General features: G+C 35.6%; 1 protein-coding gene across 5 annotated transcripts in view; it reads right to left on the reverse strand.

Annotated features, from left to right (window-relative positions):
* LOC135221051 (transgelin-3-like) overlaps positions 1–25,509 on the reverse strand; it is a 156,172-nt gene that overhangs the window by 12,528 nt on the left and 118,135 nt on the right. For 2 of the 5 annotated variants that reach the window (XM_064258788.1, XM_064258789.1), the window contains 5 exons: positions 12,453–12,485; positions 8,801–8,987; positions 8,315–8,437; positions 2,530–2,652; positions 1,132–1,311 (listed from right to left, as the gene is read on the reverse strand). In XM_064258788.1, coding sequence (XP_064114858.1) covers positions 1,132–1,311; positions 2,530–2,652; positions 8,315–8,437; positions 8,801–8,987; positions 12,453–12,485 — 646 coding nt within the window. The remainder of the gene's footprint in view (positions 1–1,131; positions 1,312–2,529; positions 2,653–8,314; positions 8,438–8,800; positions 8,988–12,452; positions 12,486–25,509) is intronic. The other 3 variants (XM_064258790.1, XM_064258791.1, XM_064258792.1) reach the window with 2 other exon arrangements.

Here is a 25,509-nt window from a genome sequence, read left to right on the forward strand (position 1 = left end):
GTACAATTCCATACATATTTACTCTACTACTGAATACTGGACCAAAATAATGAAATATACATATGACTATAACAATCAAACCTATAATCCATACATAAGATAGCAGAGAATTTTACTTGTGGAGATTGCACTTAAGAACATCTCAAAGTTACTACAAAGTTTCATAAGTTCAGCAGTAAAATAATCACATATCTGTTCATCAAACTCTGGCTGATATTCAAAATTTTAATATTTCCCTCTAGTTGTCAAGATGATGATCTTATCAGTCAAACAAATTACCGTAATTTGTTCAAGATGCAATTCACAATATTCAGCGTCTTGAAATTTCAATCCACTCTCCACTACATTTCAGGCTATAAACTTGCTCGTTTAACAAAAAACACATTTCATGCATATCATGCACTTAAAAATGATTTACAAAACTATTATATGTGGCATGCATTTGTCTACTTCATACTTCAAAGATCAAGTCTTTAACTTGTAACAGAAGAAAATTAAAGTAAACATGCAGTTAAGGTGGAACTATCTATAAAACACTGTCCACAGTAACCTAGGTCACGTAGAGGCATAAGATGATGGAACTGAAACTGATTGACATTCAAGCCAGGAGAAAGCATCTACAGAAAGCTATGAAGCAAAGCTAAATTATGGAACCGGTGGAAGATGAAGTTCTGAAGTTATGTTCATAAAGTCTTCGTAGTCAGTACTATATATCATTTCTTCTTTCTTCTTTGAAAAGAGTAGATGTTCTAATTGACCACTCTTGCAAGCTGTAAATTCTTCAACTATAAAATAATGAAAAACTTATGATGACTCTCTATAAGCGTTAGTGATCAAGTAGTTCCTTCAATTGATACACTCACTTTTACTTTGAGAATTATACCTCATTTCCTCCATATCTGGATTACCTTTCCCACTAAAAGGCTTCCACAGCTCACTGCTCCACTTCTGTGACAGTACACATTCTTACTTTTGCGGCACTTCAACGATCATAAGTGAAAAACTTTTAATGCAAAAAAAAAACTTATTTCTCTGGAGGCAGCTACCATCATGTGTGATTTCTTGAGGTCCTAAATTGGGGGATAATATTTATGTAAAGGAACTCAGAATCTCAGAAGAGCATTTGCCTACCTCCGGAGTCCCCAATGCCAATCTCTTGTTCTGTGACCGATGACTGGGAGTATGAATCTTCATCTACAGCAGATGATGCAGAATCTTCATCATGTGATCCCAGGCTATCATGGGAGACATCCTCTACTGAATGGGGTAAACTACTCCTCTCGCGATTATGTTTGTTCTTCTTGACACACTCTGCAAGCCAGAAAGTATGGTTACCGCACACAAAGGAGATTCTCCTTTAGTGGTGGTGGTCACACGGTCAGTACTCAAAAAGGATAACATACAAGATACGTCAAGTCCTGTAGTCTTTGGCTAGAAACAGTGATGATTATTCTGACCAATTTCTTCATGGATTAATCTGCTTCACTCCAAAATTTAGCATTAATCCCAGATTGTACATTGCTGCTGATAAACATTGTAACTTTTCTTTTGCACTTTGAAATCATAAAGTTGCATTCGTTCTGGAAATAAATGTATAATAGTTTCTGATTCCTGTCAAAATCTGGTTACATTTAAAAGGACAATAGAGAAATCATAATAAAATGAGAACCAATTCTTCCAAAATATCTACATCGTAGAAAGACACGAGCCAAATATAAAACATATACGTACACAATCTACTGACAAAATTATAACAACCATTCAAATACCACACCGAAGCAATCATATGGTATTTACAAACTCTGATGCAGGTAACTAGTTCAGCTATAAAGGAAAAAGCATACCATTAATAATGCCATTGAATCCTTTAAATACTGATGTACATACTATTAATAATGCCATTGAATCCTTTAAATGCCGATGTCCTATATTGTTTTCACAGGTAAATGCAGTTCTACACAAAGCAAATGCTTCTCCCATAGAAATAAATCACAAAAAACATTGTTTGCACAAGCCTCACTCTAGATGCACAAGAACCACACATTCATAAAAATGATAAAAGTCACAGAAATTGTGATGTACAAAAATCCTCATAGAAAGTGCTCATTAACAACATTTTGCATTACCAATCTGACCTTTCATTTCCACATTCTCATTGTGGCATACAGATACATAAAAAGTACAAACAAATCTAATTTGCATACCATTTGAGTACCTTGACAACATGAACCTGGTGTATGCCATCATAGAGAGAAAACCAAGTCTCCAATTTCCGTGCCATATATACAAATTTATGAACTTGCTCAACCAAATAATGTAACTCTTCACTGGAGTACAATTTTGAGTTACATAGATTTAATAAACCAGTAGTACACCATGCAGATTGAACCATTCAATCACATAGGCTATTGTTCCCTGTTGAAGGAAAATATTACTTTAACGATGGGATCATAAACTTAATATGATTTTGAAGGGAAATCAATTCTGCAACATCTTCTGTACAGAATTTATATTGCCTAATACTCTTACCATCAGCAATGATTTGACGGGGCGCTCCATATGGCGTCATGCCAGCTTGTGATGCACCCTTGTTACTTCCAGACTGGAGAGTAAGTATGGTGTGGCCATCCGCAGAAATTAATTTCTGTGAATCTGGAAGATTTATTTGTCAGTTAAGTATTAAGAGAAAAAATATTAACCAACTTGTAGAGGTCATTTAAAACTTCCCCAGCACTTGAATGAGTTGTTCTGCACAGTTTTGCTTCAAATCCTTGCTTGTATTCCAAGGTAGGCTGTATGAAAACCGTTGCTTTAAACATAATTTTTGGCACATTCCATTAGTCTCCAAAGGTTATAAACAATTTGGATCTAGAAGTGCGGTCTGAGGTCAATAATAACCAATAAATAGCATACCATATACCTACAATGATGATCCAAGGCATCTTATATATTGCACACAAGAGTATTAGCTAGATAATCCTATCTGCATCATTAGTTCCAACTAAGGAAATACCAAATAGATTGGCTATTTAGGTTGGTGGTGCATTTCTGTTGACTATTATGCCTCTCTGGAAGTTACTCTAGGTCCAAATGTTTATCAGGAGGAGACTAACCTGTGTCAAAATCATTGCTGGAGAATTAAAGATGATGGGTCCTGATATATATTTCACTTCAGTACAGAATTGAATACACTGTATATGCCTTATGCTTGTATAGTCAAAGCATTAGATTTTATGGCTTACAGTGCAGTATAGGCTTAATTGAATTATAATACATATGATAAGCCTTTTCTGATAATTCTACTTTTCAGGTTACGGGTTAGCCTCACAACATAACTTTAGATGAACAGGAAAACTGTAAGGCAGGTAACAGCATGACACTGAATACAAAATGGTTTTACAGTACTGTACAGTACATATTATATTCTGTTAACTAAGCTCTTTACAAAGCCAGTAAGCATTTATGTTTAAAAATCTATTTTATTTTTTACAGTCAAAATGTTTTAGTTAACTTACTGTACTGAGTATTGCAGCAGTTTTATTTAAGTTCTTATAAAGCATTACCTTCACTTTCATTCTTGTAGTATTTGCTAGCAAACTATGTCAGTAGTTTTAGATCTTGCAAGAGCATACAAACTGTTATAAAATAAACACTTTCCTTCATTATATGGAAAGCACTTTAAATACCTATGTAATAATAATAAGTATAACATTTCATGTAATAAAGCACAGTCTCTTCAAAGTACCTTTACACAACACTGGATTTTACTACTACTTCACTCCTCTGCTACAGCAGTTATAATTTTTCCAAGTTTCAGTTCCCTCACAGACTAAGTTATATTGCAAAGTACTTAACTCAACATAAGCCATATCTATTTAAAAACTCTGTGAGAGAGAGATGATATCCTAAACCTATCACAGGTCCAACAATTCCTATCTGACGTATGAAAAATGTTTTGCAGTGCAAAATCATCAAAAGAGTTGCCTGGACTGCTTTATGATAATAATAAAATAAAATTTCAGACGTCTAAACCTTAAAGCAAAATATATCATGAGGTTAAAAACAAACAAAATGACAAAAATACTAACCTTATGAAAGGAATCAATTACCATGTTAAAAAAACAGAGAGAGAGAGAGAGAGAGAGAGAGAGAGAGAGAGAGAAAGCAGCAACCAATTCAATTTGTTGATTCATTTCAAGGTCCCGACTGTTTCAATCTATGATGGATGATGCATTCTTTATTTGCCTGTGTTTTACTAGATTTTTAACAGATCTTTGTTAGTTTCTTTCATAATAATTGTACTTGTTTTTATTTCATTGTTCTGCTCTTTTTGTTTCAAGCACCTAAATATTTTTCCTCAAATTATTGCTAGACCATTTATCCTAAACTACTTTATAGACTTGTGCTTAATACTATCCAGTTACTTGCATTTCTTACATTGAATACATAGTTACTTACATTTCTTACACTGTATATAATTTCTGAATTTGAATATAATACGCTAAAAACTATGATAAGCCTATTCAATTACGCAATGCTTCAACCCTTGAGAGTTGAAAGGAAATGCTTTACTTATAAGTGCTCTATTTCATATAAAGCTGAAGCACTACAAAGCAATGCCTACACTATAATAACAGTAATACAGCTATCTCTACATGAAGGATATTCTAACCAGTAAACGTTAAGGCTGGAGGTCCACATATAAAAAATATTTGCATTTTACTACTTTCACAATAAACAATGTCCTCTTTCACAATAAACAATGTCCTAGAAATGATTATGAAAAGCAAAAACATTCAACACAAAAATGTTAATTAGATTACAGTCTGTGTAATCTCAAATTCTGAGGAAATGTTAGAGATGGAATAACTTTCAAAACATCTTTTTTAAATACCCCACCATCGCACATTATTGGGTGAAGTAGTTAATGAAGAACAAAACTGAGATAAAAGCATGCAATAACAGCAGAAATCAAATGGATTTAGTTATGAGCAAACTATAAGAAGCTTAATAATCTCAAACAAATTTCACATAAGCTATGTACGTACTTTCATCGGTCCAAAGTACCTACACAGTAAGCATGGTTTATGCACATTACTAAAGTATACCATCAAGTATACAAATACTCCCTCCAAATCCCACACATTTGAAAAGTTTCCCTCAAATAATTGAAAAGCAAAATATGGATAATTGCAGCTTTTTAGGTATACGTATAGACTAAGCCTAAGTAAGTCCACCTTTTAAGCATACATCACTAAGTGGATAATAGCTACATATATGGTTTGGTTGACAGTCATGATAAAACTAATGAGTACATAATGAAGGTAATGCCTTACATGTACTACTGCCTTACTAGTACAGTACGTATAAGAATTTAATCTTTGTCCCTCTAGTAACAAGAGTTTACAGTGGTAGCTATACACGTACGTATTAAGAAAAATACACCACCAAAATTTTTCAACACACATTTTTTCTAGTATAGCGTGTGATAATTTTAATTTTTAAGATATAAAAAATTTCAGATTAAAAAGCAAATAAAAACTAAGTTCTCTTGTACCTCCAGTTCCTGGGAAGTAACAGGCTTTCATCAATATCATAATTTTCACTCAGGAGATAGCATTATGTACACTTGAATACTGTTAAGTACTGTAATTACAGCTTCACCTGAATCATCCTTAATCCAATCATTTCTGTATCAAGACTTGTGCTCAATTACTACAAATACAATTATTTACTCTGCAGAATATAGCACCAAACTTCCTTTTAACAAAACCATCCAGTACTTCTCCATGAAGACTGGTCTGTCAATGTCTACATAAAAGTTCATTACAAACATGAATTAGTGGGTCACACCAGTTTCTGGTGACAGTTGTCTGACAAAGTACATACGTGATGTACCAAACTTTTGCTTTTTATTTTTACTTATGTCATATCTACGATGAAGGATCCCTTCTTTAATTTTCAAATGTGTATGCTAAGCTTCTAGTACTGTATTAACTCCAAAGTATATGTGCTAAATAGTGTACTGACTTACCACCAGAGTTCATGTATTTTCCAATTATATTTCATTATTTGATTAAAAAAAAAAAAAAAAACAGCATTGACTCCTCTACTTGATGAAATTCCAGCAAATGCACTGAAGAAACTTAGACATGAATGCATATGACCAAGTTAAATCTGTATGTCAGCAGAATGATTTCTGAGAATTATGATTCAGATGGAGAGAGTTGACTCTCATCCCTGAGATTAGATAACCACTAGAGTGCCAATAAGAAATTTTTCCTAAGAAAATTGGTTTTTCTATAACCTACTTAAAATGATATAGCACAGTACGTACTTGATAACGTTCGTACATGCATTATGACAAGTACAAAGTGAATAACTAGCCAAGTATAATGCATAACCCAGAAAATTTGCTAAACTGGGAAAAAAGCACAAAAAAATGCTAAAATTTGTTGCAGATACACTACAGCCTAGGCACAGAAATGCGCTAAGATTTCTGAGGTTGGAGTAGTGATAACTCGTACAAGATTCTGCAGCATTGCCTACCATATAGGTCTTTTAGTATACCAACGCTGAATACAAGAGAGGAACCTTAAAGAACCAAGATCTATGGATATACCCTCAAGACCAGTTGCAGCCATAAAAACATGTATCAGAAAGCCTAGTTTTGTAAGGAAATTGAAAAATGCAACATTATCCATTGGTTGAAAGCAATGAATAAAATACAGTACATTGAAGAATGTCATGAACACCTCTAGAAAGTACTGTATTGAACACATTTGAAAACTAAAAACACCATGAGGATGTAAGTTATAATATCATTAAAACTTTACTAGACATAAATAAATAATCAAAATAATGAACCAAATGTGCTCATTTTAATGGAAGTAATGACTCAACATTCATTAAACAACAATCTTCATGACTTGCAAGTATAGTCATTAAGCAATAAAAAAGAATCGCAAACATGTTAGGGAAGGTTTAACTGAACTGCTAACAATGATTGCAAGTCCTTTTCCCTACTAAAAAAATATGTAAGGTTTGCAGATCTGAAAAATGTTCAAAAAGAAAGGAAGTTTGTAAATTTTTTAATTTAAAACATTCTTAGTGAGAAACAGAAAACCACCACACCATTGCTAATCTTCCCAAGTTTATGAGTGTTACTATGACTACAATTTCAGTGGTTATGAAGGGAAGAGGTACCACAAATTTGCAGAATGAAGATACAAGGTGAAATGAAGAGTATCAAATCACCAAATAAAATTTTAACTAAATATGCACCATAATGGACTTTGAAAGTAACTGCTTGAAGAGGTAGATAACACAGACAAAAATGCAACTAGAATTTTGCACATGGGGTAAATGCAAAAGGCAGTCTACAAAATTAATAAAGGCAAAGACTGGTTCTCACAAGAGGTTAGGTAACTGATTCAGCAGACAATTTTTTCTTAGTAACGTGAGCCATGAACTTGGCATGCAGTCTCTGAGCTGTATAAATTTTTAAGCAATGCATTAGTGGTTACTTCAAAAATGACAATTTCTATTAATGATTCATGCAATGCAGAGCATCCAAAATTTGAGCCTTGGCATTTTTGGTTCCACAGATTTAAATCCAAAGAGAAGCAAACATGCTTTATCAATGCTAATCATCATGACAGGCCTAAAACAAATCAACATCACAACTGCAAATGTACAAAAGAATTTCTTCGCATATATACAGGACAGTGTATTAATGTATACATGAAGTTTCTATGGTATTTCAAGGACAAAAGCCATAAATCAAGTTATCTCTTGATTAATAGTCAGAATGTAATGCAAGAAGTAAATACATATTGTAATGCTATATAAACTTTAATCAAGTAAGCAGCACTCTGTAAAAATATATTTTTAAGTTACCTCACAAGGTTTATTGACCATACGCAGAAGGCTGTGTAAAAATCAACTTCACTGTAGCATAAAGCCAGATTTCCAAGTTAAGAAATATTTGTTTGCTTAAATATTAACTTGAAAGAATGAGACTTTAATAAAGCTACAAATAAATATGTTTTCTGTGAACAGTATTAAAACCTAAATGTTTACTATATTCTATGAATTTAAAAGTATAATCTCAAACTACACAAAAATAAATGGTTTCACTTGGCTTCAGGAGGTGCAGTAGCAATGAAAGTATATTTCTTGCAATTCAGTAATATCAAACATTACAAATGCTAGCGCAAAAAAATAAGTCATATATACTAATAATGATTATGGCACTTGACTCCAAGCTACACAGTTCATAAGGGACAACAGAAACGAACAGAAAAATAATTACCATCAGGAATAATTTGCCTGGGTGCTCCATAAGGTGTCATCCCTGCCTGAGAAGCTCCTTTGTTACTTCCAGACTGAAGACCGATGATCTTGTGGCTATCAGTACTTACAATTTTTTGGGCCTCTGAAAATGTGACGCTTGGATTAGAATAGTATTCAACATGGTAATGTAACATACCAGTATCACTTGCTTAATCAAGAACAAAGGGTAATTCGAAAAGTTCAATTCCTTGTGTCCATGTAAATTAGATAAACCTTCTCCATCACAGTCAGTAAAAATGCATTTCAATGGCAAATATTTCAAGAAAATCCCTCTCCAATTCTAAAGCAAACCTAAATACAGCTTGTTCTTGGTAATAAAAAAAAAAAAAAAAAAAGACTTCACTGAAGACTTCTTTTTCCTGACATGATACCTAGCAATTATGAGATATAAAGCAAAATTTTACATAATTTCTCTTAAAAGTAGAAAAAGCTCTTATCTTATTACCTCCAGGAATGATCTGTCTACCAGTGCCATAGGCAGTCATACCAGCCTGTGAGGCACCTTTATTGCTGCCATACTGCAAACCAATGATCTTCTGCGACTCCTTCAGTTTGTCTTGCGAGAAGTTCCTCTTGTTCTCCATTGCTACCTTAACGCCTATGACAGGACCATCGAAACCTCTTTTCTGGGCCTGTAGAATAAAGAATTAATAGATTTTTTCTTCCTTATACCTCTGTCGTATTTATTTTGATTTTTTTTTTATGAAATATACATGTTAAACTTTCCAACCAATCATGAACTAACATCGTAATCTACAATCCGGTTGTTATTCATTTTAAGGTTTAATTTAAGAGTTTCTATGAGAAAAAAGAAGATTAAAGAAAGTATTTCCAAGTTCTTCAGTAAAAAAATAATCATGAATACTCTTGCAATTAGTGAAGATGGTAATCAAAATGAGTTCTCAAATTCTTTAAATATTTTCCAAAAACATCTTCTGTATGCATGTTACAGCATAAAAGGCTGTGGTCTTACATGAATTTCAACCTCACCTGGTATAACAGTCCAACATATGACTTAAAATAATGAAGATATTTAACACATCTAACCCCAATCTTCTCTGCTTGCAATATATGCAATTCTTCCTACATGATGCCCCTTCATTAGAAAAAAGCTGAACTTATTTTATATTTGTTTTGCACAAAATAATCATACATTGTACGATGCACACATTATATATATGTATGTGTATACGTAAGTATGCAGTGGAATAGTTAGGCTTTGCTGACTGGTTAATCAGGAGTGTGAAGTTTTTTAACTGAAGGTAACTGGAGCAAAGGTAAGCATTATTTGTATGATAACGCCATTTTTAAAACACCTGGGAAGATGCATGTTAGGCTTCTAACTGGAAAAGCAAAACAGTAACAACTGGCGTGGCACGGAAAGACCATTGCTGACTCAGGCAAGGAAGAGGGTGCGAGATTTTCAAGAAACTATTATTATGTTGCAGGTTTCACGGCAAAGGAAAAAATCTGTATACGGTAAACTTATGAAAAAGTAAAGTTCATGTTAGACTATGTAGACATGAGTGGAACTGGCTTTGTGTAAAAGTAGGTCGTAAATCACGTTTATTTAATATTCTACAAAACAGAATAAAGAAAACTAAGAGAAATGACAGCTGAAGAAGTTAATAAATTCAGGGATAAGGAAACGATGGAAATGGAATGAAAGTGAATGGTGAACATAAATAATAGTATCAGTTGGTATATGCAGAGAGAAGTTGTAAGGACTGGTGAAAAAGTTAAAGCTTTCATTAGTTGAAAGTGGGTGTTAGTATGAAAAAGTTCAAGATGGTAAATGTAAGCCATTATATATACAATAAGTAAATATAATGAAAAAATAACGTTATTTTCCGTAGTCGTTTGGGAGTCAATGTGGCAGGAGGGTTAGAAAAAACTACCAACTTTCAAAGCCAGAGCCAAAATATACAACAAGATTATTCTAACTCTCCTTTAAGGAACTGGGATGTAGTTTAACCAGACCACTGAGCTGATTAATTAACAGCTCTCCTAGGGCTGAGCCCGAAAGATTAGATATTTTTACGTGGCTAGGAACCAATTGGTTAATTAGCAACGGGACCTACAGCTTATTGTGAGATCCGAACCACATCGAGAAATTCATTTCTATCACCAGAAATAAATTCCTCTGATTCCGCCTTGGCATAGCTGGGAATCGAACCCAGATCCTGAGATCGGTAGTCGAGCATGTAACCGACTCGTCTAACAAGGAACTCCTTGCAGAAAGGAGGAGAGAGAGAAAAAAAAGTAAGTACAAAAGAGAGGCAGTAGAAAGGTTGGCACTGGCAAAACCTGCATGGAAAGTAGTTTGAGGTGGCTTGGTAATATAGAGAGAACAGATGTGGCTAAGTAAATGTTGCGTCTATAATTTGAATTCTTTGGAGGGAAGGAAGGGCAGGAGACCAAGAAAGTGTTAATAAGTCAGGGTGGAAATGTTAAAACGGAAGGCATTGATATCACGAAGCGTAAGTGTATGTAAGCGGGTGGGACAGACATAATTGAGCATTCTGTGTACGTACAAGTAGCTTCAATTGAGTAAGTCTTCTGCCAAATGTTCATCCAATCTATCTATTTATCTATCTACATATATATATATATATATATATATATTATATATATATATATAATATTAATATAATACTTATAATTTAATTATAATTATTATATATATTATAATTAAATAATTAATTTAATAAAATAATTTAATTATTTTAAATATTATTAATAATTATAAATATTAATATATATAAATATTATATTACATAATAATACTATTATATATATTTTATTTAAATATTAAAATTAATATAAATTTACTATAATTATATAATAATTATTTTTAAAATATAATATAATATATAATATAATAATAATTAATTATATAATATAATTATAAAAATAAATATATATAGATATATATAATTAATTTAGTATAATTTATATTATATAATAATATTAAATATATATATTATATTTAATATTAAAATTAAATTATAATTAAACATATATTATATTTAAAAAAAAATTTTATTAATTACATATAACTTTTATTATATTAATATTTAATATATAGTTAATAAATATTATTTAATATATATATATAATAATAGTATAAATATATATATTTTAATATATTTATTATCTATATATATATTATAATTAATATATAGTACCCCACACACACTGCTAGCCTAAACTATGAGCTCACAGTTATCTAACCAATATCTTGGACCCCTCATATACTATCCGAGTTTAATTTACACAACAATACAGTCCCTTTTTCATTAACTTGCAACCATTTCTGTCTTCGTATAAGTCTCGCCATTAAATTAAGACAATCCTTTTGAAATTTACTACTAAGCGAGATCAAAGCAGCAACGACTTATGTACTCGGCAACTTTCGAACATTACATTATCATCCTTAATGCAATGTACCATAAGGTAGATTCTATCTTGAACGCTATCAGGGAGCGACTCTTACCAACACCGGATATCCCACCACCTGCTCATAGCCTATTTTCAATCTTGTTCATTCTATCTCTGTCTCGTTTTACAAACTCTCTCTCTCTCTCTCTCTCTCTCTCTCTCTCTCTCTCTCTCTCTCTCTCTCTCTCTCTCTCTCTCTCTCCTTATAAGTCTGTTGGCCCTGACCTCTGCTAGATTTTATAAACACTCTACGATAGTTTAGCATCTATTTCTGTGGATTAGTAAAGATAAATGTGATAAAATCAAACTGCATGCATAACGTCTCATTTAAGCTCACCTATAATATTCCACTCGCCTCATAACTATGGGGATTCCCATTATTCAGAAATATAAAATATGAAAATCAATGTCAAGATTTTTGGAAATTAACAAAGACAGTCAGTCTACATAAAGAAAAAAAAATCCTAACTTAGCCTAAGGATTTGAACTGTAGTACCATTCATGTCATCATAGCGCACAAAAGCAGACTGAAGCATCACCCTGACCTTTTGCCAAATATGCATAGGTTTTATAGGTTTAAAAAGCAAATGAAGAGGCTTTTTAAAGGTCTGGTGTTAAATGAAGAATATAAAAATCAGAATCTGCCGCCATCTTACCAATCCACCGAGCGCAAAGAGGCAGTCGACAACCTGAAACGAAAAGAAAAAAAAGGTTAATGATGTTAACAATGTATCATAACTAGTAATATAAAATTTACACGTCCATATGTTAATAGAATTCAAAATAATCCGTGGAATTAATGAATCCCAATCATGAAATTGCCATCACTAACTAATCAAAAGGTACATTTAAATCTTTACGAAGACCCGTGATCATGTTTATCTAGAGAACACAATCTGAACATTATCAAGCAAAGGTCTAGAGTTCAAGTGAAGGAAAGTTTCTCTTATTATGCGTTGTCCTCAATATACAACTTGAATTTCCTTATAAAATTATTTACTCATACCGCAAAAGTCGTCATAGTCAATCGTATGCACAATCCAATAACCTTTAAAACTTAGTATACTAATGAATTTTAGTACCAAACCGTCAGCCCCACTAATGCCGATTTTTTCAACCACGAATTTGATAGAAAACTATCATAACGACGTACACTGTGTTCACCTGACAAAAAATCTTAATGAAAGCCACTAAACAATAGTTTTTACTGGACAGATGACAAAACAAGAATGCTAATTTGCGATAGCCGTTCGTTTAACGAGAACCGGAATGTGAGTGGAGTGGAGGGGGGAGGGGAGAGAGGGGTAGCTTCACAATGCCAATCCGGCCAGCTTTCACGCGTTCTACAACAATAGAAGGATAGGCTAAGGTCGCTGCTTCGAATGTGGCACTTCAAAACTCATTTCCCCTTCCCCTATCTCCTCCCCTCCTCCTCCTCCTTCTCCAGCTCCCACTCGTGAGAGCCAAAATCCACCCACCCCCCTCCAACCACCCGCTGGATCAGCTGTTCGGAAAACAGCTGTTCTCCTACCGGCATATTCGTTTCTCAGCTGGACTTTTTGAGATCTACATGAGCCTACGGGCGATTACTCCTCAGTCAAAATCTTGATTGGTGGTCTTTGCAATGACAAGGTTCATGAATCAATTGCAGAACACTGTCTTTGGATGCATGAGACATCCTGTATGACAGGGGAGGGTCCCAGGGGGAGGGAGAGTGGGGTAGGGGACCGGGAACTTTTCTCCGGGGGCAAGGTCGTTTGGGTCACACACACATGGGTATGGCGAGGTCAAAGGTTAACCCCGAGTGAAAGGCGCAACTGGCACTACATATTGACAATAATCTGTCCGTAATTCCGAAATTAAAGTCTGGAGTAGACTTCCATCTTGGTGTTTCCGATGCCTCATGCGAAGGAATGTCGTGTTCCCCCTATCTCTTCAAATCCAGCTGCAAGTATGATGCCAAAGCATATAGCAATATCAAAGAGCTCGTAGTAAAAAGCTGAAATTAGCTTAGAGGAAGGAGAAAAGGCTGAAATTAGCTTAGAGGAAGGAGAAAAGGCTGAAATTAGCTTGAGTAAGGCGAGAAAGTTGAATTGGCTTCGAGTAGGGAGACAAAGATGAATTTAGCTTCGAGTAAAGTGACAAAGCTGAAATTAGCTTAGAGCAGGGAGAAAAGGCTGAAATTAACTTTGAGTAAGGCGAGAAAGTTGAATTTAACTGCGAATAAGGAGACATAGATGAATTTAGCTTCGAGTAAGGAGACAAAGCTAAAATCAGCTGACTATTGAGAGCAAATAAAACTACTGGTTGTGACAGTTGGAAAAAAGTTTCTTTTTCGACAACAACCATACTGCGTTGGTCAATGAAATCAATATTAAAATACTGGACACAAGTTACCAAACTGATAAGGGCTCATTTAGGTATCTAAAACACATAAACTTCGTAAATCACTTTGAACATTGTCAGTCCCACAAAGGAGAGAGAGAGAGAGTTAGTAAATCATTTTGACCCTTATTCTGGCAAATAAACAATTTTATGAGAGAGAGAGAGAGAGAGAGAGAGAGAGAGAGAGAGAGAGAGAGAGAGAGCAATTAGCCCTCCTTATGGTGAAAGGGTCCTTTTTCAACTTGACCTCCCTAGAGGTCTTAACAACATCCACTAAAGAGCTCTATTCTCATATTATCCAACTGTACTCGTTATGGTGAATAAGAATGGCTGAATTACTCATATGTATTATGGTTTCCTTTTCAAACTTCTCTTCTCAATTCTCTAAATACTAGGATAAATAAGATAACATTCTAATACACAAATACACACACACTTGATATATATAATATACATACATGCATGTATATATATAAATCTATAGCTATGTATATTATATATATATATATATATAATAAAATATAATAATATAATAATAATAATATAATATAATAATAATAAACTTGAGATGTACCAAAAACAAATCAAGATCAAATGAAATTAAATAATGTTTTGCCTCTCTTCTAGATAACTCATTTGGCTTACTGTACAGAGAGAGAGAGAGAGAGAGAGAGAGAAGAGAGAGAGAGAGAGAGAGAGGGCATCGGGCAATTTCAACACGATTCAAGTCAAAAGTAAGTAAGCTGACCCTTGTTGAGACCATACATGACCTAAGCCAGTTTGCAGACACGAGCCATCTCCTTTCTAGGAACAACATAAAAAAAATAATAATAATAAGAAGGGAGGTGGGGGGGTGAGGGGTGGCGGCGATTGGTCCACTTAACGAAACTAAACCGGACTCCAAATAAGGGCGGGCCACTCCCCAATTCTCGCTCTTCGTTAGATTCAACGAGATTTAAGTAGATTTTTTTTTTTGTTGGGGGGCCGACATGCTACCACCATCCTTCCATTCATTCGCTATGCAGCGGGAAGCTGCCTTTTGCGATTAGACCTTGGCTTCTTTGTCCAGTCGCTGCGTCTTTTAAACCCATTTTGCCGGTATTTTCCTTTGCATCCTATATTTAAATATCCTTGTGTTTCACATATAAATTCACAATGCAAGCACGCAAGGATGACACCCACACATTGTGTGGGTATGTGTGTCTGTTTCCAAAGGTAGAAAGCCGACCCTACATATAAAAGAGAAAGATTTATGAGGGGTTAATGGGAACTATATAGGAGGTTGGATACACGGGTGTCAGCTTGGATGGTAGAAAAAGATGAGTATACATTTATCTGGGAAGGAATAAATGCGTCCGATAATGGCAGGATGAGAAAAAGCTGAACCACAGAATAAGTGAAGCAAGGAAGGTAGCAGGGTGTTTGCAAGAGACTGGGAGAGAGATTGGAGTTACTTTATGAGCAAAAGGTGAGGAAGTATGAGGGAATTATTGCTGAGCCAACTCTTCTTTGTGGAAGTGAAATGTATAGAGGTTCAGTGTTTATGAATATGGATGGATCAGGGTTTTTTTTTAGATGGTTCGTTCACTTGGTAAGAATGGAAGATGATAGGTTAGTAGAATCAGGGGAATGGAGGATGATAGGTTAGTGGATATTGGAATCAGGGGTTATTGGAAGGTAGGAGGAAAAGACGACTAAAGAAAGGATGATAGATAGCATGAAAGAGGGACTGAAAGCAAAGGGTCAACATCCAAGAAGTATGTGTATGAAGTGAGCCTAAGTGTGTGTGTGTGTGTGTGTGTGTGTGTGTGTGTGTGTGTGTGTGTAATCTACTGGTCATTTTTAACAGATACATATGTAAATGTAATAGTCACAATGCTCCCCTTAACTTCTCAAATTCTTTGGTCTTTTTTGGATACACTTGTCACTACAAAGCCTCAAGATCCAACTTCAAAGAAGTATGACAGAAATCATGATGTCCGGTAGCGGAAAACGAACTCGCTACACAGTAATCACGACTAGTTTACCTTGGCGACCTGACCAGATTTTGAGAAATTAAGGGGGCATTGTGGCTATTATTATTTTATATATATATATATATATATATATATATATATATATATATATCTATATATATATATATATTAATATATATATATAAGGCACAATTAACTAAAAATTATGCCACATTATCTACAGTTAATTGGCATCGACTTTCAAAACGGCACAGAACAACTGACAATTCCAAACGCAAAACAAAAGTTCCTTGAGTTGCAAATGCAATTTACAAAATGGTCAGATACCTGCTTATGGGCAAGCTGAATTTCTTATTAGAAGATTTGCAATGCAAATCACCCATTATCATAAACTCGCAAGGATCTGGATGACTGCCTGAGTTAATATTATATATATATATATATATAGATATATATATATATAATATATATATATATATTAATATAATAAATTATTTTGCAACAGGCAACTCACTGAATGTCCTTATCTGGTATAACGATAAAAAATCATTAATTTTTATAGCTTTACTACTACTGACGACAAAACAACAATACTTTATTAATAAAAATACTTATTCTTTATTTATTAGAAAGAGCAAAATATGTATCGAATATACATAAAACATAATCATCCCGGAGATGCTACCTGCAACGTAAGTAAGGCAATAAAACTAAAGATCTACCCACACGAATCGTATTCTTAAAGTGATGGCAGTCTTTTCTTAGTTGCCCTCCACACCAACAGATGTCTCTGCCTCTCATCAAGGCGCCATTTCTGTGGCAACACCACGACAGCAATATGCTATCAATAATAACCCATTGAGGAGCGTGTTGTAAAAGATGTTAACGACAGGAAATGCCATTTCTTAAGGTAATTAGTTCCCTTTGCAATGCTCGATCTTCTAGATAACTTCCAATCGGAGAAAAACTAAAAGAACTTTCTACGAGTGAACATGACGTTCATATCCAAACGTCTGCCATACTGAAACTGAAGAGCTTGTGAACATATGGAAACCGGTATGCCTTCACAGACATTCGTGAACAGTCCATTAAGGAACTGGGCCAGTTTTAAAAGTATTTAGATGTCCAAAACCAAAAATAAATACACAATAACAGGAACCTTACCATCCTCGAATTGAAATTGGTAACATAAATGTCAACAACAATTTCTGTGGCATCAGAGTGGCCCCATTAAGCATGTGGCCCCAATTTGTGCCTTGACAAGCATTCCATTATTACATGAACAGTTCTCCCCAATCTTGAAATCTCCTCTGAAGTCTTACAACACTTTTGAATACCAACCATCTCACTCTCTTTTGCCTTGTGAACTTTCTCTCTCTCTCTCTCTCTCTCTCTCTCGTACCTAAGTCACCATTTTGGCATTGACCAAGTAAATTTAGACTTATACAAATTACTCAAGAATTGACGAGGGGGGCAAAATCTTAGGAAGTATTAGAAGCTCAACCTTCAATATTAGAACTTGGGAACATTCAGACTTAGACTATACTGACAATAAAATAGCAACTGAAGAGTTATAAAAATATAAATAAAATAAACAGTCCCAACAGATAGTAATTCTAGAGAGAGAGAGAGAGAGATTGCCGCCAGGGTACTTCAGTTTATTGACATCTAAAACGGAGATAATTTGGCATAAATTGCCGAGCAGTAAACTGGCACCCATTTAAATTCCAAACCGCAAAACTTATGAAACTTCATGGGTGGTACCAACTTCCAACCAACCAACCAACAACACACACACACACACTCGGCACCAATCCTCGGTTCTTTTTAAAAAAGATGCGTGAAGAGCTACACTTCTGGGCTTCTCTGCGCAACTCTTTCTCAGTTCGCCATAAATGCCTTTGAAGAAGAGGGAATAAAGCACGTGCTTGCGTAAACAAACGTATAATCATCGCCTTTAGGATATCTGCACTCGTGCACGCACACACAAAGACGTTCTCTCTCTCTCTCTCTCTCTCTCTCTATGAATGTATGTATGTATCTATATGTACAGGATATATATATTACACATTTATATACAGGAGATACACACACACACACACACACACACACATATATATATATATATATATAATATATATATATATATATATATATATAGTATGTATGTATAAATTGCTTTAGAAAATTCTACAGCATCAGTCCATAATATCTACCATTTATAATAACAGCTGCACTGCAGTTGAAATCCCTGAACAAAAAATACGTTCACAAATCTTTAATATTGTTTTAGCCAGATGTTGTTTACCTAAATTAAAACGTCTTGACAGGAACCTAAAATTCCTTGGTTATTCCTGCCCTTGAATTATATGAACCTTATAAAAAAAATTCTTGTAATGCAAATGCTGCATACCTTCACCTTATGTAAAAATATCATGTACCCCGGTCTCATCTCGCCTTCCGTCATTCCAAAGAGCACTTATACTTAAGGAAATCACAAGGGGGGATCTTATCTGCCTCCACATATGGAGCCAAGCACTCAATTCGGAAATGAAGGTGGCAATGTAACTCTAGACATTCTAATCTCGAATGGATGCCACAGTGGCTGTTCACTGGACTGGCAGAAACAAAGCGGGCCTGTTCACACGGTTAAAAGATTCAAGTTTCGTTGGCTAATGAACCGAGCTATTAGACAACTATAGGCAAGGTTTCCCTAGATATCAGCTATTGACTTGGCTGTTTAAAATTAAAACTAGGTTTCCCTGGGATTCACAGAGCTTATGGGAAAATAAATAAAATCTCTCTCGTTCTCTGTGTGTGTGTGTGTGTACATGGGTCTGAAAAAAAAACTGTATGAGGCTAGTGCCGTCAGTGCACCTCATTCGGTTCAATGTAGGCATTACTTAAGGTTCTTTGTAGCGTCCCTTCAGACCCTAGCTGCAACTCCTTTCATTCCTTTTACTGTACCCCCGTTCATATTCTCTTTCATCCATCTTACTGTCCACCCTCTCCTCACAATTGTTTCATAGTGCAACTGCTTTAAGGTTTTCCTCCTGTAAAACCTCTCAAACCTTTTACTGCCAATTTCCGTTTCAGCGCTGAATGGCCTTAGTTGCCCCAGTTCTTGGCATAATACCAAAAATCAATATAAATTAAAAAAAAAAAATTAGGCTAAGTTATACAGTTTCCAAGTCCACCTGAAGTCCCTATAGAAATGACAGTTAGCTGTCTAAGGCTAACACCGCAACTTTTACCCAGGCAAATGACCCTCTTCTCGACTGTTCAGTGAACTTACAGAAGCAAGACAAGTTAACCTTGTTTGAAGAGCTTCGAGAACACTAAGGAAGTGGTTAGTGCATTACAGACAGGAAAGCAACGTTCAGAGGGAGATTGAATGCTCATTTACGATGCTCTGAGTGTATATTTTTTTTTTTTTAACTTTTATTAGTCTGAGAGTGTATATTTGAAGAAAAAAATAGGCGAGCTGTGTCAACTTGTTACAGCTTACGGCAATATTTAAATTCCGATAAATAGGGAATACATAAAACCCGTTACTTCTGACAAGGGGTTGGTACACACACACACACGAACACATACATTCTCTCTCTCTCTCCTCTCTCTCTCTCTCTCTCTCTCTCTCTCATCTGCATCACGTAAGTGACAACATTACGAACAACTGAACTGTCTTTAACGAAACATTGCAGTTCATTTCGAAAGTTTCTCAAAATTCGTCATGGTTCCTGCTGTAGCAAACAAAGAAGTAGATATTCCGGCGTGACCTTCAGAAGACTTGAGAGATGCGTGATGCGACCTCACGTGAAGGATTAGTGGAACAAAATTATGAGCAGAAATCGTGTCAACATGCGAGAGAAGAAGCGAGAAGTAATATTAAGACAAACTTAACGAGCAATTTAGAATTACATTTCCTTTCTGTTATTTTTTTTTTCTTTCAATTTCTTTTATGAAAGTTCAGTTTTTTTATGGAAGGACATATGAATATATATCCATAAAAATAATCAAGTACACTTGTAGTCTATCAAATTGGCGTTTATAATGCCATTAGAATATTAAAAAGCACTAACAGCAGCAGTTTGAAAAAATTGTTACCACTAAATTCCTTGCCAACAAAGTGACAACTTAACTTTAAGAAAACACACATCTCACAAGTAACGATGTTGCAATCATAATTCATAATTCAACATTCAAATCCCGAACTACGAGGACCCAAAAGTACGAGCGTGATTGCACCAAAAAACTGTGTACTATTTCCAAGTAGAAGGTTTCAATTTCATTTGGATTTTCAATACAACACCGTCGTCTCCCATCATCAGGTGATGCGATCGAAGTCCACTGCAGATTCCAGCTCGCTTAAATTACCGAGTCATTATTTCTCTCATCCTGGAACCTGAAAGTTCCTTCCCAGCCAGTTTCATTCCGACCCAATTTTCTCCGACATTATAAATTCTAAAAATCCTTTTGCGGCTTCCAGAGGATAATTAATACAAATTAGATGCTTCGTGAATACCAAAGATGGCGAAGACAAATGAAATATTGTATAAATAAGGTTCTGGAAAGTTAAATTATCAGCTGCGATTATTTAATTAAAAAAAACTACTTTTATATAATTGTTGTAACCCTTCATCCTCACAGTACCATTTCTGAAACTACTAAAAAAATAATAGAGGCTTTCAAAGACATTAAACCTATTTGCCCCCCCCCCCTCCCTTAAGGCCACCACCCTCCCCCTAAAAACCCTAAAAAATCAAACCAATTACACGTAAATTTAATCAAGACACTTATCATTTACCTAAGTAATGGCATCCTCAAAAGGAAGTCAAGACATTAACCCTATATATTTCGTCCCGAAGAAACACAAACCTCCACCCAATAATATATAAAAACATGAAACATAAAGACACCTATCATTTATTTAAGCACCGGCAGCCTACAAGGAACGAAAGATTTCGTAATTATCGTCCCATAACACCAACAAGACAGACAGACAGACAGACAGACTGACAGGGTCAGTATGTCACGGGAACCGGGAGCTGCCTAGTCACCTCCGCATGCAAATTATGCATTTTAATTAGCAACAGGTAACTAACTACTGGCCTTAAAAACCAACCGATTAACCTTGCAATTAACCCCTTGCATGCCGCAGGAATGTGGTAATTAACCAACTTTCAGATGCCGATCGAATAAGGAAACTATTTCTATTTCGGAGAGAGAGAGAGAGAGAGAGAGAAATTGTGCTTCGGCCATGGAAATATTTACGGCATCCACACGTTTCAAACCTCTCTCTCTCTCTCTCTCTCTCTCTCGTATTCTCTCCCTCTTCCCCCCCCCCCTTTTTCCTCCTTCCTTCTCCTCTCTCTCTCTCTCAGAAGCAAATATACGGCTATTCTACATTCTTAATTAACATTTCCATTTTTATGTAATTCAATCAAAATCAGAGTAGATACGAGAAAGAACCTTGAGCTAAACTTAAAAGAATTGGCTATTGAGAAAACTTGACCTAATAATTTTGCATTGTTGATTCTGAATAAAAGCCGTTCAATAATTAATTGTCTAATTGAAAATGCTATCTGTATTTCAAGAGATTAATAAAACAACACTATATCATGAGAACAGAATTCGAACCATGTTGTAAGAAAATGCGGAAAAGTTCGTTAAGTTTCTCAAGACAGTCATTACAACTGGAAGCTTCACCAACAACGGACACTTCAGTCTCGACTACTTATATGGGGTGAAAAGCAGCTAAGTGGAGCATGAGTAAGACAAAAATGTGCTAATTATGAGTCAAGGTGAGAAAATGGTGCGGTTAGCCCAGATCGTCCCCCGGAAAGCACGACAAATTCGTACCCATCGTGACCAGAAAAAAAAGAGAAAAAAAAACTATAGGCTAAGTCTTTCAAGAAAACCATAAAACAAATGCAACCTTTCTTAATTTATTGCAAAACGTTGCAGAATAGAATAAAGCTCTGGGTCTTTCAAAATATGACGAAGATAATCCAAAGGAAGAAAGACGAATAATGAAAAAAAAAAAAGTTGTTTGTGTACGAAGCCTTCGCACTTTCGAACGAGTATCTCTTTGCGACACTAGAGTTTCGACCGGGTGTTGAAACTGCCCGTGTGGCAAACGCTTTTCGTCCATAAACATCAGCTGCATCCTGGTGTTTATTCTGATCCGGGAGATGTTTGGAAAACGTGTACTCGAAAAGACACCTGTGGTTTTATGAAGAAAATAGGCATAAGAATCAAACTTTGTATCCAAATGCTTTGCTGCTTACCTTTCCTTCAAACGCATTTCTGTCCCACTTTTGTTAGGCCTAACATATTCAAAGGGGTTTAAAAGATAGGTCAAAGTCAGTTTAATTCAGATCTAGCAGAAAATCTAACACGACCATAGGAATGAGACAAACCTTGTATCCAAACACTTTGTTACTCTTCCTGCAAATGTATTTCTATCACACATTTGTTAGGCCCAACAGATCCAGGGAGTTTTTCATATAAGTCTAAAGTGCGTGCGATTCAGATACAGTGGAAAACCTAACATGAGCAGATAAGTTCAACACATGTAATTTTTCGGGTGTATTTGTGATGCATACACATATATACATTGCGTATGTAGATGTCCTGCACGCAAAAATATACAAATATACCTGAATTCAATACAGATGAATACATTACGTCTGCATATGCCAAGCAAGCAAAAATATACAAATATACTTGGACTTAAAATGAGAGTGTATGTGTATACGTACACCAGGTGTTTATTCAAAAATGATTCATGTTAAAAATACTCGACATGAAGGTGATTCCAAATGACTCCGTAAGAAAAACAGTGCAACAAGATGTCAACTTAGAAGTAAACACAAGTCACACAAGTACTTGTAACTGACGCAAACAATTAGTGCATCGTTTATCTCCAGCCCATATCACGGCCTCCGAAGTAAGGCGTCTGAATCACCCTCCCCACCCATCCTCGTTGGGGTGTAGGAGGGGTGGGGTGGGGGGGGAAAGCTGGAGAAACGAGAGTCAAGTAAACGGGAGGAATGGGCTATCCAAAGTAGGGATCAGGTCACGAGGGGGAGGAGTGGGGAGGGGGGAAGGTACGGCCAGGCATTGAGTCACAGGTCAACATGCCACCTAGGGAGATATGAAACCGACCTCAACCCATAAATTCTTTTGGGGTAGAAAGAAAAATAAGCGAGTATAAAAAAAAAAGTTGAGGCCAATTACCAAGGACCTTTTTCCGACTGCTGGAGAAGGCGCGGTGTCTCCCCCCCAGAAGTACTGACGAAGAAAAACTGTAGTACGAGTTCATGACAGGTGTCATTTTCCCCCTCCCAGCCGGTGGGGCAGAAGGTGAGGATAGTGTGGGTCATGGTGGGTGAATGTACAAGGGTGTGGAGGTGGGGGGTGGGAGGGAGATGGGGGGTGGGGGGTCCCGGAAGGAAGGTTGGGGGTAGGGGGGAGAGTATGTCGGGAGGGGGTCCAGGGCAGAGGAGAAAAGTGAAGGTGAAAGAGAAACGGCCGTTGTAAAAAACAGATGGCGCCACCGATGCGTTCTGTCCATTTGCCTTATTAAATATCTAAAACGAAATCAGCCGAGGGAACAATAAACCACTTATGGTACGATCAAATATGACAGATGGGAACTATATCACTACAAGACGGCTAAATACAAATGAATGGGTGAGGTGAAACTTAGTCTTAGAAATATATCCAAACGGAATTAGATAGATTAATTCATATCTTATTTAATTATTAATTAATAACAATCGCTCTGAATGAATATCAAGTCAGAAAAAACGCCAAGGTTATTGCAATAAAATCAGTTGAATAATGAATTACAAGCAATGATTTACACAGTACAATTTTTTGGTCGACAAATATCCGGTAATCATTTGCTGTGAATGAAGGTTTTAGCATCAACCACACGCACATAATACAGACATACATACATATATACATATATGTAAAATCTACTGATCCTTTTTACCAGATACATATATAAATGAAAAAGCCACAATGCTCCCTTAACTTCTCAAATTCTTTGCTGTTCTTTGGATACGCTTGTCATAGAAAGCCTCGAGATCCAACTTCAAAGAAATATGAAAGAAATCATGATGTCCGGTAGCGGGAAACAAACCCGCGATATCATAATCACGACTAGGTCACCTTACACACAAACACACACACATTCTCCCCCAGAAGACAACATCTCCGCAACAATCCAGCCACCATCGTCGTGCAAGCACACCATCGACATAATCACAGAGATTGGAAGCGCTTCATCAAAACCTGGGTCTAGGTGACGGTACATCAAACGCGTAACAACGGCGCTAATGTCAGAAAAAGAGAATGAAGAGAGCCATCATCATCACAGGCGGAAGGAGCAGCCGATATTTATAAAACGGACATAAATGGAGTAGAGAAAAAACTGCATGATTATCTTCGGGCAAGGAAAAGAAAGAAAAAAAAACTCGGCCGATTAGTTACGAAGTTTATTATGGACTGAAACGCCGTGATTACAAGGGTAGCTTCCACCGAAGGTGTGGGACTGATAGACTACGGGGGGATTATCATTACACGTAATTCAGAAGGCTTACCTTTATTAGATAATAAGAGACGTCATTATTAGCTTCACTAACCATAAAAGGGTTTTTGTGTGCACGGTTTTAATCTCTAATTCGTTATCCTTAGACTCAAGAATAAACACTACATAAAACCGAGCTTCCTTTTAGACTATATATATATATATATATATATATAGATATATATATATATATATATATATTAGAGAGAGAGAGAGAGAGAAACGAGAGAGGAGCGAGACGAGAGAAGAGGGAGAGAGAGAGAGAGGAGAGAGGAGAAACGTATAACGAACGGGAACAATGACAACTAAGCTCCCTCAAACATCTCCATTGTATCAACGACAGAAGAAAAGCAAAAATGTTGAGGACAAAACTAACAATAACCTTTGCAACGACTTTTCTGATAACGGTCACAAAGTAAAAAACACGATGAAAAAGCTCCCTCGGATCCAGACTGTTCTTAAATACAATCGTTTGCATGCGAAACTTCCATGAAAAACAAGTTTTTTCTTATACAACGCACCGTCTTGAAGACACTTGTGTTGAAAATAGCACAATTTCAGTTTTTTAAAATGCAGGTCCACTGTATTCTGTATTTGATGCTATCAGAAGTCTTTGCTCACAGCAAGTTATTACAGAAACGACTCTGACTGAAGGTAACGAAGTAAATAAATAAATACATGGCGCCATTATGATTTTAATGCAATTAGCAGGAGCAGTTGGTACAACATACTTTTACCGGTTAGCAGACA

Source organism: Macrobrachium nipponense, chromosome 2, assembly GCF_015104395.2.
Source record: "Macrobrachium nipponense isolate FS-2020 chromosome 2, ASM1510439v2, whole genome shotgun sequence".
Taxonomy (NCBI): domain Eukaryota; kingdom Metazoa; phylum Arthropoda; class Malacostraca; order Decapoda; family Palaemonidae; genus Macrobrachium; species Macrobrachium nipponense.